At 41.5% G+C, this 19,005-nt stretch overlaps 1 protein-coding gene across 1 annotated transcript in view; it reads left to right on the top strand.

Moving 5' to 3' along the window:
• Positions 1-19,005, top strand: part of LOC119431528 (laminin subunit alpha-1-like) — a 151,500-nt gene that overhangs the window by 56,895 nt on the left and 75,600 nt on the right. The window contains 14 exon segments of the mRNA XM_049657901.1: positions 691-783; positions 2,113-2,227; positions 3,352-3,470; positions 4,426-4,587; positions 6,625-6,780; positions 7,631-7,771; positions 8,402-8,554; positions 9,730-9,831; positions 11,332-11,546; positions 12,907-13,018; positions 13,578-13,691; positions 14,697-14,923; positions 15,608-15,816; positions 18,809-18,915. Coding sequence (XP_049513858.1) covers positions 691-783; positions 2,113-2,227; positions 3,352-3,470; positions 4,426-4,587; positions 6,625-6,780; positions 7,631-7,771; positions 8,402-8,554; positions 9,730-9,831; positions 11,332-11,546; positions 12,907-13,018; positions 13,578-13,691; positions 14,697-14,923; positions 15,608-15,816; positions 18,809-18,915 — 2,025 coding nt within the window.

The raw sequence follows: 19,005 nt of genomic DNA on the forward strand, positions 1-19,005 counted from the left end.
ATCGTTACATGCTGATGTCAGCGAGAAACATTTTAGATTTACTTAGTTGAATTTCGTAATTTGTTATATCTATGTTCATTATAGTAAGGCTCTATATCCTGTTACCATTGATTATGGAGTGCATTTTTATGCCTTGGATAAAAGCTCCAAGAGTCATTAAAATTCCCTGTAAATGTGGTTTAAGCGATGGTCGACTGGCTGTATGTTGATTTACTTTGTTGACCTAGCTCACCATTCACATTCATTTCAGATGCATTTGTAGCTTAATTTTGTAACAGTCAGCTGTACCTGTGCTGTTAGAGCATTAGCTGTTTCACTTGTATCTTGTTTGAGAATCAAAGAGCCTTATACAGACTATTGAGTGTCAAGTATATTATTGTGGTCAGTAGTCAACTGCCTGGTAAGGTGTCTTTATGAAAAGTAAGTACTGGCAAAGCTTTTTTATCTTTATACATGTATCTTAAAGTGCTTTTTTTGTATTGTGCACTTATGGTACTGACTCCCAGAGTGATATTTTAAGAAGCCTTTGTAATTGTGTGACCTTTCTTTTCTTTATACATTCAGAAATTTTTTTTGTCGTCCTAGAAGGCATTTATCAAAGTGTGTTTAATGTGTGATACATCATTATACTAGAAATATGCTTATCGTTTTGTAATAACACAGCCCCATTTTTTTTTCTTCTCTTTTTAGTACTTCTACTCCATTAAGGACATATCGATTGGAGGACAGTGTGTCTGCTCAGGACATGCCCAGGAATGTCCATCCAAGGGATCAGGTGGAGAGGTAAGGTTTAGAATTAACCGCTAACGTAAGCGGCATTTTTTTCAGAAAGCACTGCTGACTTGGTTGCAGAAATTTCATTAGACTTGAATGAAGAAGCGTGTGTACTTGAAATTGGGGAAAGCGGGAAGTTGTCAAATATGCACAAGTCAGAATTCAGATAAAATTGGGAATCCATTCACTGACAAGCCAGGTAATAGCAGCCTACTAGCAGCCTGCTACTTTGTTACCGCTAAAATACTGCGACTTTGATCAATCCTTTGGTGTACACTTGATGGTGCATTAGTGATGCTTAAGTTGTGAATGACTCGTAAAGGTGCAGCTTTAGGTCGGAGCCCACTCCGGTTTCGCAATTCAAATGCACTTGAAATGCAAAAAATGCTCTTCTTGGGAAAGTGCTGAGCTAATTCGAGGGAAGTCTGTTGCACCTGAAAGAGAAAGTCAGATTCTACCAACTGTTCGACACATAATTTTTTTAGGGCCTCGATTTTGTTTACAGATACTGTATTGCCAAAAATCGGCAATTATCAGAAAAAAGTTTAAGTACCAAGTTTACGAATTCATTACTATGCACTAAAGATATATTGATGATGTAGACTGGATCTGTTAGAGCATTTAAAGCGGATAAATATGTGTTCCATTAGTTTACAGCTTACAAAAAGTTACATTGTTTATTTGAGTTTACCGAAATTGCTATGTGCAAATTGGTGGTATACTTTAAGCGTTGCATATCATATACAAATCATATTTGCTTTGGACTTCCTAACCTCTGCAGCTAACAGTATTGTGATGGTATCTGTTCTACTTGCAGTGTTACGGCATTGTAACTTGATGTTGGAAGCCAAGTTGTGATGCATAGTTGATACGAAACACAAATAAAGATAAACATGGAGACACACGAAATGATGCGTGTCACACATCTTGTATGCCGCCATGTATGTTTTTTTTTTCTTCGTGTGTGTTTCATATTAGCTAGCTAAGCAGCACAATTTAGTTTCCATGCTTGGGAACCAACTAGCCTACGTTCAATCATTTATTCCATTTATTAAACTTGATGTGTTACCTAAAAGGTGTCTGTGAGTTTTGGCAATTTTTGAAGAAAGAAAAAGGGAAGGATCAGGTAAAGGCCGTAGATGCTAACTCTGTCATCTAAGTGCAATAAACCTTATCAAAATCGGTTCAGTAAATATACCAAGCAAAACAATTTCTCCCCATTTTCTGGTGTTTTATAGGTGCCCTCGAGGCGAAGCTCTCTCTTAAGCCAAGTTAATGATGTGCCCAATGTGCATGTAACACAAACTGTACTGCGCTTTTTATTCTTTGCTGACGCAGCTGCAATGTCGCTGTGAACACAACACGTGTGGCCCTAGCTGCGAGCGCTGCTGCCCATTGTTCAACCAGCAGCCATGGAGGATGGGCACAGCCGGCGATGCAGCAGAGTGTGAAGGTGCAGCACCGGATTTTATTTTGTCCTTTTTTGAGTCGCTGCAGTGCAAATTGATGGAAAGACAGTTTGTTGTTGGCTGTGCAAGTGGGCCACACACAAGATTAGAGATAACCTTGCAGTTTTCTATGCAGAAAACAGTACCTCACAGGTATCACCCGGTGAAGGTTTAGAAGATTGTTAAAAGCAAATGCAAAGTGAAATACCATCAAAGCTCATCATCGTGATGTCGCATCCAGCCTGTAAATACCTTTGTTATATTAATTATAAGCCTATACAGTATAATCTCGGTAAACGGAACCTCAAGAGACCGGATAAGTATGTCCCGAATAACAGGAGTTCCATTTGGTGAGAAAGATGTGCAGAGGCGATCTGCACATCTCGAATGGCGATCTGTAAGACATCTGAAATTTTGGTTGCCCTTATCTCGGTCGCTTATGGGGTGGGTGGCGGTGCCGTGAAGCTGTCCAGGTCTGTAGATGCTATGTATTAAAAATCTATCAGATATTTGCCGGTTTTAGCCTTTGCCACAACATTGTAAGGATAGCTTTCTGGATGGAAGAAGGGTGTTGCAAAAATATATTTCAGATTCTACCTCTTTCTGAAAGAATCCCTAAATGTGCCTCTCTGTAAACGGAACCACTTCTGTGGTTCTGTTTACAGGATGTTCCAAAAATTTTGGTTCCAATGAAGAAAAAGTTTCTTTGCATTACTCAAATACAAAACCAACTGATGTAAAGGCTGTTGTTTCGCTTGAGCAGCAATTTCATTTAAGCAATTTCTATTTACCACGATTCTACTGTATTCATTACGTACTGATATCAGTGAGAAGCATTTAAAATTCACTTCGTTATATCAGATAATTTGTTATATCTGTGTTTGTTATGCACAGGTTCGACTGTTATAAATAAATTGCATAAAACATTACTTTTGCAGCTTCCTGTGATACGAAGGTATTATAACTCCCAGCAGGCATTTGGTTTTAACACATGCTAATGCTTTGGTTTTGCTCTGTGCTGCTTTGATGCAGATTGTGGTTTTATGAAAGGAGACATTTGAAAAGTTACCACAAAATGTTTTCTTTACATTGATGCACTGAGATTGCAAACTTCTTTTTTGTTTTCCAGAATGCCAGTGCTTCGGCCATGCCACATCTTGTGTCTATGACGCTGAAGTAGCAAAAAGCGGCACCAGCGTAAACAAGTTTGGAGAGTACCGCGGTGGCGGAGTCTGCCAGAACTGTTCGGTGGGCTCTAGCTTCCTTTTCTTTAAAATTTATATCTTGTCATAATCTGCATTAACCCTTACTTAGCAGTTCATTTGACATAGACTAAGGTCAATGACACATTGCCCATGATTGGGGAACATCCGTTCACTTTGCTGTCGCAAGAACTGCTTATACCATTGTTTTGTGATGTCATGCATGAATAGATATAAATGAATGTTTTATTGGACTTAAGGGAAGTAATGGTAGGTAGCTAGACACCTAGACAGGCCAGGTTTAGGCCAATTATACAGGCCACTTATAATGACGGGTAAGCCTTGCCTCTTTAGTATATAATACAGTTGAACCTCATTATAACGAAGTCGTATCTGACAAGAAAATACCTTCGTTATATCCGATATTCACTATAAGCATATATTCACTACACGGTGATAATGGTGAGAAAGTTTTTATATTTACTTCGTTATATCCAATCATTCGTTATATCTGTGTTTGTTATATCGAGGCTTGACTGTAGTATGCACATTGTGTTAACAGCATGGTTTGTTATATAGCATGACATCGACTTGACTGCATGACTTACTGTTTCTTCTTTTAATAGTATGATGAAATAGAAGTGTGCATTGACATTATTAGATGCTTGTATGAGTGAGTTTATCACAAGAAGCTCCGTGGTCTACTTTACGTATAATATATATTTTTTTGCATTCACAGTTTGTAGATATGAGCTGTTACCAGTACTCAATACAGTGAAATAAAGCCCAGTCATGTTTTACCCAGTTTACTGCCTCAAGGTGATTCACAAGAGAGTGTAAAAGTGTCATTAAGCACAGCATTTGGTTAGATATTGTTGCACTTCTAGATTTCTAGCGGCAGTTATCTCTGCATTGTAACAGACTGAGACATAGCATAACACATAGACTTTGTTGGGGGGGTGGTCTCAACTGCGCCGTTTCTTTTTTTTTTTTTTTGCCAGCATAACACTGCCGGTATTAACTGTGAACATTGTGAAGACGGTTACTTCCGCCCTCGGGGTGTGCCGAGGGATCACCGCAACCCCTGCCGCAAGTGCTCCTGCTCCGGACCTGGCACCACGGGGAGCTGCATAGGGGACGACTCCCACGTTCAGGAGGGCCTGGTATGTTCACATCAGCTTCGTGGCTCATTGTTGTATACTGTCAGGTGCTGTATATTTTTTATTGTTTATATACCATTAAAGTGCCTCCTTTAAGTACATAGATTGGAGTGAACGTAATGGACACTACCAAATCATGACTGGCAGCTTACCATTAACCTTGAAGAAAGACCTGTACAATCATTGCACTCTGCTAATGATTGCAACCATCACAATCATTGCATTGTACAGGGCAGAAACTAGAATGTTAACGAAGAAGCTTGAGTCGATGCTGAGGGCCACGCAAAGTGTGATGGACGAAGAATTATACGCATAACATTAAGAGCAACAGAATGAGACCAAAGGGAAGGGAAGCGCAGTTGAAGTGGTTTAGGGTTTGATGGTGTGATGAAGTTTGAACATTTTGCAGGCGTAGAATGGAGTCAGCTGATCAAAGATGGGGGCAATTGGAGATTGCTGGGAGAAACTTTCGTCCTGCAGTGGACATAGACTGATGATGATGACGAAAGGATCCCCTAAGAGGCTTGTTCATGGTTGAGTTTCCCATTCATGATCTTTCCGACTGCAGTGAAAACCTGTTTGTCTGCCACCCGCTGACATTGGTAGGGTGTAGGACGTTGTCTGCCGAGGCACTTTGCATTGGTCACAAGAAATATTACCAAAGCTGGGGCTAAATTGTTGTCTGTTGGGGGTGTTGACTTCTTGCATAGCAGAAACAAAAAAAGATCATTTGCGGCCTGAAGATCTGATACCCTATCATATTTCTGCAAGGTCTTACACAGACAAGGAGTGACAGGTGATTGTGAGGAGGAATGCAGAGACGAGCATACCCTGGCAGAGAACACAGGAAAATTTCATTGCATTAGTTGTGCGCTGCTTGTCTCCTGACTGCACATGTTCTGATCCTGCTTAGAGGCCCATCTTGTGGGTGTGGCAACTTAAATTTACTTGACTGTCCATGTAGAGATGTGTTTCAAAACTTGCTATAGATGGCTAAATAGACAGCTTAAGCGGACAGTGGCCATCTTAAGTCTCATTACAATTCTCAGGAAGTCGGCAGAAAAAAACAGCTTCGTGAAGACAGCATTGATGTAATAGCTCAACGGAAACCCACCAGGTTGTGAGAAGGAATTAAATGGAAAATGCGACAACCACCCAATCGTAGCAATTGCTTCAAGGGAAAGCCATACGGGTTCCTCGAAAGAAAAGCCTCACAGTTGAAGAAAAATTCGTCCTGGTCTGAGAGTCGAACCCGGGATCACCGCCTTTCTGAGGCAGCTGCTCTACCATCTGAGTTAACCAGGTGGCTAGCAGATGGCAGGGCGAAGTCGAATTTATCAACAAGTCGAAGCAAAGGCAAGTGTTTGACGTAATAGTTCAGCGGAAACCCGCTAGGTGGAGAGAAGCAATTAAATGGAAAAAGTGAGAAACCCACCCAATCAACCACCCATCCTTAGCGATTTGGTGGATGTCTCATTTTCCATTTAATTAAGACAGCGTTGAAGTGAAATACGATGCAAGCAGCCCTGCTGTCCAAACAAGACGGCGGCTGAGCAGACTGCTTGAAAACTCTATGGAAAGCTCATTGGTAAACGTAATCGCTTCATCTTAAAGTGCTTTGTGTAAGTTGAGTTCTTTTCTTTACTGGTTCGCACACGCAAAGTATTCAAATACGGCTATTATATGTACTCTTCTTAGCTTTTTCTTGTCTACGCTTGGTGGCATCACGTCACAAAGACGTCACCCAGATGGTTCCAGATTCGTTCCATTAATTTAGCTCGAAGCTTTCTTAGCTCTCAACGTACTGTCTCAATCCTGGCCAAAATTGGAACTCACCCTGAAACAGCCAACATGGTTAAAAGTGGGCGAACAAAGGGAGCCCCAGCATGGAAGGGTCTGTTTCCAGCCTGGCTGAGCCTTAGTCTGGCTGCAGGCTGAGGCTTTTATTTTTGCCCACTGTAGACCACTTCAAGTTTTCATCCTTCTATGAACTGTTTTTCTTGTCTGGATACCTAAGCAACATGTCACATTTTTTTTCAGCATCCTGGAGATTGTATTTGTCGCGAGGGTTTCACCGGGCCAAAGTGTGACCAGTGCAAGCGCGGCTATCGGAACTACCCACGCTGTGAGCCATGTCCATGCCACCCCGCAGGAACCGTGAACCCGGACCAATGTGATGGCCCTTGCCATTGCAAGGTATGTGCAGGTGCTCAATGCTTACAAAGCAGACTTCATTCATAATTTATTTATTGTTGTTGGAACTTTTCTTAAAGAGAAGCAGCATGGTGAAATACTGAATTGGAGTTCGTAGGCCAGGAGGCATATGTTTGAGCGTTCTCACAAATATGGTTGCGTTTATGTTCCAGAAACATTAAAACAAGATTTTGCGTCTACCGCTGCTATGTTTCACTCAAATTCTACTACAAGATTGCATGTTTTCTGTTGTCACTGCTCTTAAACACTTGGAATTGTTATTTGCATGGTTTTTGCGGATGTTTAGTTGCTGACAGGCAGCAACAATGATCTCTGCATCAGCTCGCTTCTCTAACAGGGAGGTGTGCGTACGACTGTGGCTTATCTGTTTTTATTGAACCAGCCAAGCAAGGAAGCCAAGCATTCTGAACAGAGTAAACCAAGAAATATGATCTTGCAGTGAAATTTGAGCAAAAAGAAAAGCCGCAGTAAGTGCAAAACCGGCTCTTATACTTGTTATAACAAAGCAGGAGTAACTGTATGTGCCTATGAGAACTTAATGTTTGGGCATATTTTTTTCACTGTGTGCGTCAGCATAAAGGTTTTCATATTTCACCTGACCCCATTAAAGAGTGTTCTTCATACCCAGGTAGAAATCACCGTCTAGATACATTTTGTTTAATAATGCATCTACATTGTTTAGCTGATTCTCATGCATACTGAGCAAAATGACTTTTTTCGCTCAGGTTAATGAAAAACACTTAACTGATATGCATGTGTAATTTGACATTTTTGATCTTATCGCATCAGATGCTGCTACTTCACGGTACCGTGTCAATCTTTTCATTTGCAGAAACACGTCGAGGGTGATCGTTGTGACCAGTGTGCACATGGCTACTATGACCTGTCTGAGACCAACCCAGAGGGATGCTCATCGTGTTTCTGTTTTGGAGTGACGAGTGTTTGCCGACCAAGCAACTGGGGGATTGAAACTGTAAGAACTACTTTTGGAAAATCATCGCCTATAAGCAGACAGCCTTTTGGTATTTATTGTACTAATGATTTGAAACGAAACAAGAAAGACTTTGTAGTATTCTCTATATTTTTAACAGTTTCATCGTTTCTTTCCTCGCATGTTGCTGTGTATTTTGTTTGAGGCTGACTCAGCTTTTTTTTTTGCTAATCACCTCGTCCCATTGTCTGTTACTTGCAAAAGCGAGTTAATTATCCTACGCATTCGAATTTTTTAAGCCTCTTGTCTGAAGCCTTTTGTGTGCCATATGTCTGATCACACATAAAACATTTAGGAAATAAAGAAAAGGTGGAAAAAGATGCAAAGTAATATGTTGAAATCTCGGGGGCAACAGTAGTCATTTGCCGAGTGTTTGCTAGGGGGCGCTACAGCACTCTGGCACGTGCAGTATGGATGCCTTGTTAGTGAATGTTTTCTATGTGCACCTGAAGTGGCAATTGATTGACAGTAATATGTGCATCAGCGGCATCATGTACAAGAAAGACATGAGCTTGCTATCGCAAGTCGTTTCAGTTGCACTTCTTTTTTATTGACAATGGCTCCTGTTTTAAGGTGCATAGATCGCATAATTTTTCTTCATAAATTGCGCAGGTTAAGCAGCCTGACACCTGGACAATAACCGACCTGCACGGCCGTCGAGAATTTCGACCAACTCCTGAGAATGGACACCTCACCGTTGCGAATGATGACGTTACTATGGACATGTACTACTGGCAAGCACCTGAGAAATACCTCGGAAACAAGGTTTGTGAAGCTATTCTTTTAAAACTTTTCTTTCTTTTTTTTTAGCACTGTAAAAAAGTTAAGGAGACTTTACCTAGACTTCTTGTGCGATGACACATTCTAGGTTACAGTTGGCTATGATCATGGCAAGGTATGAGACTAAAATGATGACTAAAACTGCAATGCAAAAAATGTGATCTTTTTTTTTTTTCTTATACCTGGAAGTGCATTTTCCACCAACACTCAGTATAACCTGTATGTTGTTACCCACATGTTCTAGTTACTCAGACAGAGCATGTGTACTCTTGTGTGCGAACATGTTCTCTTTTTGAGTAACTAGCATACATTTTTCTTTGAGTTGACGATTCTATAGTGCTCTTTACAAAATTCACCAATTGGCCATTGTATGGTGTGCCTCAACTTTTATTTCAACGATGTTTGAAGGACCCTCATGGCATTCAGACTTTCTAAGGCTTCTTTTAATTAATTTTTCATGTCCCACCAGGATAGAATGTGCCGAAGTTGGCTGTGGCAAATCAGTCCTGTTGAGATCCACAAGGTAGAGGAACTTTCATGAAAGGAGAAATTGGGGCATCCACCCAACATTAGCAAGAAGCAAAGAGCTACAAAGGAAACTCGTACGGTTTTCTCACAAAGAAACCATTGAAGTTAAAGAAAGAAAAAGAAGATACGGGTTTCTTATTGAAAAAAACATGAAGGGATGACAATTTTGCCTTTTATGAAACTTCTCCATCTTGTGGATTTCCCCAGAACCGACTTTCCATATTCAACGTCCCTGTGCTTCGAGTTCGTGATCAATTCTGCCTCGCTGTATTACCTGTTAGCCGTCTGGTTAGCTCAGATGGAAAAGTGACCACTTCAAAAAGGCATTGGTCTTGAGTTAATTCCTGGGACAATCAACAATTTTTTTTTTCAACTGCAAAGTTTTATATATTTTTTTAGAAATCCATATGGCCTTCCCTTGTAGCTTCGTGTTACTGTTGGGTGTATGATCACTTTTATCTTTCAAGAAGTTAACTGTGCACAGAAAAATTTGAGTGCATGCCAAGAATTCAGTCAGACTATTAATGCATAGGTATTCACAAAAAAATTTGACGTTTTCTGGAAAATGTAAAGATTCCAAGTCGTGTTCGTTAAAATTTCATTAACAGCCATTCTGTCTGTATTGTTGACAGCTCTACTCATACGGAGGAAATCTCAAGTTTATGCTCAGCTATGTGGTGCTTCGCGGCGACACTTCAGGATCCTACGTGGAAGGCTCCGATGTCATAATTGAAGTGAGTATGATGGAGAGAGTATGTTATTGTATCTCCTCGGAACCTTGTGGAAGCCATGACAAAAAAAAAATTTAAGTAAGGACTTTATTGGCTATATCTTTTTACTTGGCTATAAGCTTTGGCTGTTTTGTATGTTAATCTACAAATTAATAACATTAAATTAATTAATAACAATTAATTAATTTGTTAATAACAAATTTAGTAAGTTTATCAAGCAAGCATGACTAACACTTTAGCATATGGTGTTATGCGTAGAGTTATTTCAACTGCAGTCTTGAAGTGGGTTGCTTGCTGTGACAGTTAACTGAAATGTAGATTATGTCGTATCTAATACAATTTACGTCTGACAAGCCGTAACTTTGATGACCATGTGTGCAATGCATAATGGTCAAGAGGGCAGTGTAAATACTGTGACAAACATTTTGACGAGGTTCCTAATTTTCTGATTCTGTCTACAATTAGGGAGGAAATGATCCCACAAAAAATTTACTCTTGTGTCACATTATGCAACCTGTCCTTCCATTTTGCTAAATTTGGTGACCGTGAACTATTCCAAAACTTAATGAGTCAAAATATGCACTGGACTTGTGAATAAAAATACATAGGTCCTCATGCTTACTTTAGTGACAGCAATGCAATAGCACTATAAGATCCTATCTGATGGTGATTATCTAGTGACGTCTGCACGACTTCTCTCCTACCTTATGGTCATTAGTTAAGTTATCATAACATTATGATATATTAATGCTATCTACCTGTTGCTGTCTACAAGTCTACGTCACCTATGGTCAACTGAAACACAGCAGCACAAAACACAAAAAATTGCTCTTAAGCCTGATACACCTACAACAACCATTAATTTATAATATATCAAACTAGCTCATAAACATGTAAGATAGGTTGCCGATTGAGGCATTCCCAGGAGTCGTTTACAAGATTCTATGCGCCGATTGCCATCAACCTTACATTGGTGAAACAGGAAGGTTCTCAAGATGACTCGAGGGCCACAAATGTGATGTTGGAAATAATAGTCATACGACGAAAACTATTGCCGAGCATGCACAGAAGCTAGCTTACAGGACTGACTGGAACAGCAGCACTATCACAGCAAAGGAAAAAGGCGGATCATCCCAGCGGCTGCTTGAATCACTGATGATTCAGTCAGCACCACCAGCTAAGATGAACCAGACAGCAGGAAATATGCCATCCGTTTACGCACTCTCATTACGTCATGTGTTGCATACATAAGTGACAACGTTACCTTGTCTGACTCGGTGAACAAGGAAACGCATATGCAGTTCCGAAACGTCGATTCTTCTTTAGACTTAATCAATGACCATGACTCACTTCATAAAATATCACTGAGTAAAGCAAGGACCTGGGCTAGTTGGGGGTCATTCATTCACAAATCATTCACAAATAAACGCACGAAACAGGACGAGAAGGTGCAAAACCTACCGCACAACCCGCAAACGTTACAGTGCATTCTTGTGCCTGCAGGGTGATGGGAAGCGGCTTGGCTACAACTGGAGTCTGCGACCAAGTCCGGACAATGTGACCATTGCCATTCCGCTTCGTGAGCACGGCTGGCACTTGCTGGACGAAGATGGCCGCCCTTTGAGGCCGGTGTCACGTGAGGAGTTTACGCTCGTGATGAATGACGTGGAAAGGCTGCTCCTGAGGGCCAAATACCACTCTGACCAGATTGAAGGAGCGTGAGTGTGATCCTTCATTTTTATGTGGAAGTCTGTGTTTGTCTTTTCGGGAAGCTGGGTGGTTGAGCTGGGTGGCATGTCACACTTTTTAGCCATGAAGCTATGCCGACTGACCAGTTTTGCCATTTTAATTTTGTTAGCCCTTTAGTTTTCAAAATCTTTCTAGCAAAGCTGCAAAAAAATTTCCCAAATTTTCTTTTACTTCCCCAAGGGTTTGCATGTAGCATGATCATTTAAAAAATGTTAAATGTATGCACAATTTCTTGTACTCAATGAAGACATTGAATAAGAAACTGCATTTCGAAATTTACAGTTTTTCTTGCATTACGCGAAAGGTCCTTGGTAATAATTCTCTTGACGCCTGACAGCAAAACAAATATAAACTACAAAACAGTATGCACTAGTGCCCAAACTCAGCAGTAAGCAGGAGATAGATGCACGTGACTCGTTCGCAGCAATTGAAGCAATGGAAACTGTGGCTGGGTCGAGTAGAGCCCATTCTTTGTGATGTTAGTACAAATTTGGAGGATGAGCGCAGCTCAGGTTTGGGAGTTTAAGGGGTTAAATAAATTCACCGACGATTACGATACTCCCTAATGCAAAATTTGAGTGCAGCTCTACATGTGTTTTCATTTTGCAATATATTGACTGGCCCGGACGATCAGTCTCGTGCGGTACGTTGCAAACGGAGCGAAGTGTGGCGCTACTGCCTCGCTGATCAGGAGATCGTGAGAAGCAGCGCATGGGTGATGCGTCGGCACGATTCACAGCAGCCGCTGCAGACAGACCTCCCAGACGATGCGCGTTACTCTGTCACCATCTCGTAGACATCGTCGTCGCAGTGCGCATCTTGCGCGTCACTACACTTCTCACGCTTTTGCCAAACCCTCCACCTCTGCTTACCTCCTTGCGCTCTCTTTGCTTTCACCACTTTTTTCATCTCGCACTGCGCTCCGTGTTCGCTCTTTCATCCACTGCGCTCGTTCGCTTGGTTACGCCGGGAACGCCGTCGCTCGACGCAGGTACGGGCGCGTAAGAGCTGCGCTCTAAAAGATCAACAATACACAATATGCTGTCACCACCACCACCATCATGAAGATAAGGTGAGGTGGCCACATGAAGATGAGGTGGTGGTGGACGTCAGTGTCAGACGTCCACCTGACGTCTGCACACTGTGCCAACATGTATAGCAGGCTCGTCACACATTGTACATCTAAGTGTCTCTTCCTTCAAGAACTGAAACAATCAGCATTGATATCTTTATTTTACTTTTTGATGAATGCACTGTCATCGCACTGTGCCCTGCGGCATTACCATGGTGATGACCTCAGCTCTTGATGCTTATTTTCAACACACACAGCATGCATCACGTAGAACTTCCTGTGGCATCCAAGACGTCAGGAACCCTGACTAAGATGACGTCTGTTGAGATGTGCCAGTGCCCAGTTGGCTATGCCGGCCTCTCCTGCGAGGTAAGGATTCTGTGTCTGTGAATAATTTTTGTATGGCAAGAGAGAAAAAGTGTTCAAACATCTCGGAAAGAGCAGAAAAGAGAGAAGTTTCTGATTTGTGTCCTGCTGCTTCTGACATATTGATATGTGTTATATTTGACGTTACCATATGGTCCTTGTATTGTATGCTATGGTATTCATGATAGAGTAAGCATGAGGGGCTTAATGCAACATTCATACTGTTTGTTGACTTTCACATTCTTTTCTTGTTTTTTGTGTAACGCCAATTCACTAGAATGTAATGCATTATTTTTTGCTGGTGAAAGATTTTGACAAGCTCGACACTGCATGCAAGGAGACAGCTTAAGGACCCCGAATGAACTTGTATAGCTCAGAATTTGACTATTTGCAACTAGCATCAATTGAGACCGTGTTCTTAGCTGAAAACTAACCGGTTCAGGCAGATTTAGGTTGATCAATGCGCTGCTAAAGTTGCAGAAAGAAAAACAAATGCAGAGCATTGTAAAAATTGCCTAATGAGATAACGTGTGAACTCACTTGTTTTTTGTGTCGGCTCCAGCTCTGTGCCCCCGGTTACCGTCGAGTCAACAACACCGTGCTCGGCGGACGCTGTGAAAAATGCGACTGCAACAACCACGCCGACTCGTGTGATCCATACACTGGCAAATGTGACGTAAGCCACCCACACTTTTTCATCTCTACTCACTGCTGCATACTTTCGTAACAGTTGCAATGTGTTAATGACATTACACAACAAGCAACGTGCAGGTTGACAGACGGGAACAGAGTTTGTGGCCTGAGCTAAGAGCAAGGCCTAGCCTTGATAAGCACAATGAATAAACAAGGTGACACTAACATTAAGATTTAGGATGCAAGAGGTAATAATGCATAACACTTACTTTGCTGATCATGCCATTGGAATTGTTGAATCTACATGAGAATTGTAGATAGTTGTATGGCACATTTTATATTACTGCTCATGATGCTGTGATCGGTAACCACATACTTTTGGTTTGGTAGCGGCATGGTCGGGTGTAGAAGCTTGTGTTTGGCTCATCATTGCACATGACACGCTCATAGATTCAACAGGCATGCTCGATTATCACTTAGATGCCCCGGTGCAAAGCTATAGTTTGCTTTCTGTCAATGTTTTGAAGACAGGAATAAATTAGAGACGAGAACCATGTTTGAGCAGGGTATCCCTGATGCTATGTAGCGAACATACCCCCCATCCTCCCCCCACAAAGTGGCATCCAAGTTTAACTGTAGATAGCCAGCAACTACGTACCTTTGGAAATTCACTAGCTGACATGACGGAGCTCTATCTTAGCCATTTTAGTGGCTAAGTGGCCATGGCATTCTGCTTTTGAGCGTGAGGTTGAGGTTTTCATTTCCAGTAGAGGAAGCTGCATTTTGATGAGGGTATAATGCAAAAATGTTTTTGGGCAAGATTAATGTAGCGTCTTCTACTACAGTGTTTCTCACAGCCCGAGTGTTGATTTTGGGACAATAAACCCAATGAATGAATGAATGAATGAATGAATGAATGAATGAATGAATGAATGAATGAATGAATGACGTCTTTTGTTTTCCATTTTTAGTTTTGATATATATATCCAGGCATGAATGAGGATGAGAAGCTGCGCATTTCTGGTGCAACTTTATTCTGTTATTGCAGGAATGTCTGCACAACACGACGGGTCCCAACTGCAATGAGTGCTTACCAGGCTTCTACGGCAATGCTCTCCTGGGTTTTCCCGATGACTGCAAGCCGTGCAGCTGCCCTCCGGGGGCCAGTTTGGACGACTTGCCCTCCGAGTGTCGAACAATCGTGACCCCGGCCGGGGAAAGTGACTACATTTGTCTGGAATGCCCACCGAACCATGCTGGCAACAAATGCGAAAGGTGTGTTTACTAACTACCATTTGGCCCAGTAAATCTGCCCGATCAGCACTTGGTGCAGAAACTAAAAGCGTAACTCGTACTCATGACATTTGCTCGAGTGACTGCTGCACTTTTTGTTAACGTGATATTGAAATGGCGAGAAAAACCCGCAGAAAACTGTCACACCCTGTGCACCAGTAAGCCAGGAAATCTACACTCTTTGACCTCTGCTTCTATGCTGTGTGAATCTTATGAATGTTAAAGAATCCTTCCGTGAATTGTCCTTGGCTTACTGGAAAATCGGCACGAGAGGATTTGCAGGAGCAGTTAATTTTCTTACTGAAGTACAGCTTTTTGCTGCTTGCAGGGAAGGGTCAGAAGATGTATTTTAAAGCTGCATGCAAGCTTATCATATTCCTAGCACTTGTACATGAACAGTTGTTCATGCTGTGTGTTCATGAACAGCTGAACAGTTGTTCATGAACATTTAGTCTTGCAATGTTTACAGGTGGCGTTCTCTTTGGCCAGACCTGGCTCTTGCGCCATTAAAACCCATTAATCGTCATTACACTAGCATCTAGGAAACTCCCATTGAAAATGTCTTTAACTGAAAAGGAAAGTCATTAGAAAGGCTAGATCACATAATTCTTATAAATACAAACTCGTACATCCAATGCAATGTTGGGGTTCTGGTACTGTGTACAGGTGTGCGGATGGCTTTTATGGAAATCCCTCCATTCCTGGCGAGCCATGTCGTCCGTGTCGGTGTGGCCCCAATGCCGACACATCGGTTCCTGGCTACTGTGACCACCGTACTGGCCGCTGCTTGCGTTGCCGTGGAAACACAGGTGGCTGGAACTGTCTTGAATGCCTGGATGGCTATTTTGGAAACCCAGCCACTGGAGACTGCCGACGTGAGTGCTCTGTGCTCTCTGGATGAGTCTTTTAATTAAAAAAAATGCCCCATTAACTGAGAACTGTGTTGAGAGAAAGTTTACAACAGCAACAAGTTTGTCTGTGTCAGGATTGCAGAGTTGCCATTCTGGAATTGGATTGATTCGAGAATCATTCAGATCTTTAGGAGCCCGGAATGGAATGGAAGTGGGATTGGTGCATGAAAGGTATAATAATGAAATTGTGCTTATTTTATGCGAAATTGAATAGTAATAGATTGTTATTAATTCTGCGATAGTTCTCTTGCATTTACCTTGAAAGCACGACGAAAAGACACAGGCACTAAGACATGTTGGGCATTCGAGCCATGCTGCCTAGAAAAAAGAAACTGCTATTTTTCAAAGCTGTTGCCTTGTGGCACCTTGCTGGAATTGAAAGGAATGGAATTATGATAATAGACTTCATTCTATGAAATTAAGTGGGAATGGAATTGACAGCCCCATTCCATGCACCTGCTCTGCTTTAGTTGCAGCTAGCCTCAGAAACACTAATTAAAGGTAGAATCAGGTGAGCTGGTGAGCAGCACTATATTTATTGACAGTGAAGTCGCTTTAAACAGAACCTCAAGGGACCAGGTAAATAGGTTCCGTCTATCAGGATTTCCCAATTACTGAGAGACTGAGCTTAAGTTTACACGAGAGGCTTTTTTGAAAGGGGCAGATGCGTTATTGCCAAAAGCAGATAATGGGTGCTGCAGACCTGATTACAAAGCTGCTTCGTACAACATTTCTACTTGCATGCAGCCGCTGGCTAGAGCTAGCTGCACAATGCATATTCACACATACACACACAAAAAAAAGTAATTAAAAAAATTGATATCTTAGTGAAGCAACTACTCTCGAATTCATCAATAACTTTGATCTTCATCTCCAGCGTGAGCGCATTGTGTGTGCGTTTCTCCGCCTCCATTAGAAATGCTAAGCCAGCTCACAGCTCACCGACATTGTTAACACAAAGAAACCACACCAGCCACAACCATGGTAGAGTCACACTAATGGTAGCTCCAACAAAGTGACAAGAACATGGACAACTGGCGAGAAAACTAGAAAAGGAAAGGTGCAAACAGGGACGGGTATCGCAAGCTGCCGTGACTGGCTGCTCAGTTTTGTTTCTGTAATATTCTTAGTTTCGTTCATCTGTAGTTTGAAAAAATGTGGTTCTATTTAACAAACTTGTTTTCTTAGATTGCCTTAATGCAAAATCAACCAACCATAAGGCTGTTGTTTCATTCGAGCGGCAATTCCATTTCAGCAATTTATGTTTACCGAGATTTTACTTTATTTATTTATTTAGATATTTATTTATTTATTTGAATTCTATCCAGGCTCAAAAGCATTGCAGAAAAGAGTGGTTTATAGTAACCAATAACAAACATGTGCAGCAATAAAGTTTAACACGGTGTCTTGTGCACGGCTGCTTTGAAGCTTGCATTGTCTAGAATAGGGGCAATGGAAGCCGTAAACGGTTACAATCCAGACTTGTTCTTGGAATAAAGGAATCTTAGTACAACTTTGTTCGACAAGATGGCTCACCAACTTATAGGCTGTGATCAAAATGGGATGATACGTATTACACTGCAGTGTAAATTAATGATCGACAGGCTTCTGTGCAAAGTACTGCTGATGACTTATTAACGCGAAAGCCTTATATGTATCATTAGTCAGTCAGATGAGCAAAAATGCGTCGGCAACATGAAAGGTACAAAAAGGCTACGAACCCTCAACGTTTGGTGGGAGTCGAACCCATGACCTTTGGTGTTAATGAAGGCGAAGTTAATTCAGGCACAGTTAATTGAGAGAGTTAAGGCACTCGAACCCACGACCTTTGGTCGGAGTCGAAGCCCAAAACCTTTGGTGGGAGTCGAACCTCCACCACCTTTGGTGGTAATTAAGGCAAAGTTAATTAAGGCAGAGATAATTAAGATAGAGTTAATTAAGGCACTCGAACCCACAACCTTGAGTGGGAGTCGAACCCTCGACCTTTGGAAGAGGGATGACTAAGCGAAGTACACTAAGCGATTTAAAGGGGATGACTAAGTGACATAGACTAAGCGAATTAAGGGGGATGTGTACGTCATGTTTCCATCTTTAATGCATCAGCACTTGGGCTTTTGCCTTCAAGTCGTCTTAGGGATAACAAGAGACCCTGTGAATTTTTTTAGTATTTTTTTCTTCTTTATTTCAATTGTGTACCTCTTAGACATCTTGCAAAATTCAGTGTCCGAAAATTATTTTAAAAATTTGTGATTTGAATGATGTCATGAAAAATTTTGCTTGCGAAAACCAAGTTAATTAACAGCAAGCATTCTTCTAGTCTTGAAAATAATTCTTGCACTTAAAGCAAAAGAACATAAAGTATTTTCTTTTTCCTTACTGGTGAGCTTTCTTTGTGCTACATTTAGGTATATGTAGTGAAAAGCAGAGCGATAAAGAGCCACCTTTGATACGTATACATTCGAACCACGTTATACTGAAGTCAGGTTCAACACGAAAATAATTTTGTTATATCTGATATTTGTTTTAAGCATATATTTATTGCACTTGTATCAGCGAGCACCATATTTACTTTGTTATATCCTACAATTCACTATATCCGTGTTCATTTTACAGAGGTTTGACTGTAATAATTATTCCATGTACTGCTTCACTTATCAAAACTAAGTTATAAGTAACCTTGACATTTCTTCATCACCTGCCATGGTTGCTCAGTGGCTATGGTGTTGGGCTGCTGAGCACGAGGTCGCGGGATCGCATCCCGGCCATGGTGGCCGCATTTCGATGGGGGGCAAAATGCGAAAACACCCGTGTGCTTAGAGTTAGGTGCATGTTAAAGAACCCCAGGTGCTCCAAATTTCCGAGAGTCCACCACTACGGCGTGCCTCATCATCAGATCGTGGTTTTGGCACGTAAAACCCCATAATTAATTTTTTTTAACGTTTCTTCATCATTCCAGCGTGTGACTGCAGCCTGACAGGGTCTGTAAGCCAGGTGTGCAATAAGACAACCGGCCAGTGTCCCTGCAAGGCCAGCTTCTCAGGACGCACGTGCGACAGGTGTCAGGTGAGCGAAAAAAATCGGGAGAATCAAAGAGCTAGGCTTTTTTTTGTTAGTAACAGCCACATAGCCAACAGACAGCCAAATCAATGAAAG

Source organism: Dermacentor silvarum, chromosome 10, assembly GCF_013339745.2.
Source record: "Dermacentor silvarum isolate Dsil-2018 chromosome 10, BIME_Dsil_1.4, whole genome shotgun sequence".
In the NCBI taxonomy this organism is placed as follows: domain Eukaryota; kingdom Metazoa; phylum Arthropoda; class Arachnida; order Ixodida; family Ixodidae; genus Dermacentor; species Dermacentor silvarum.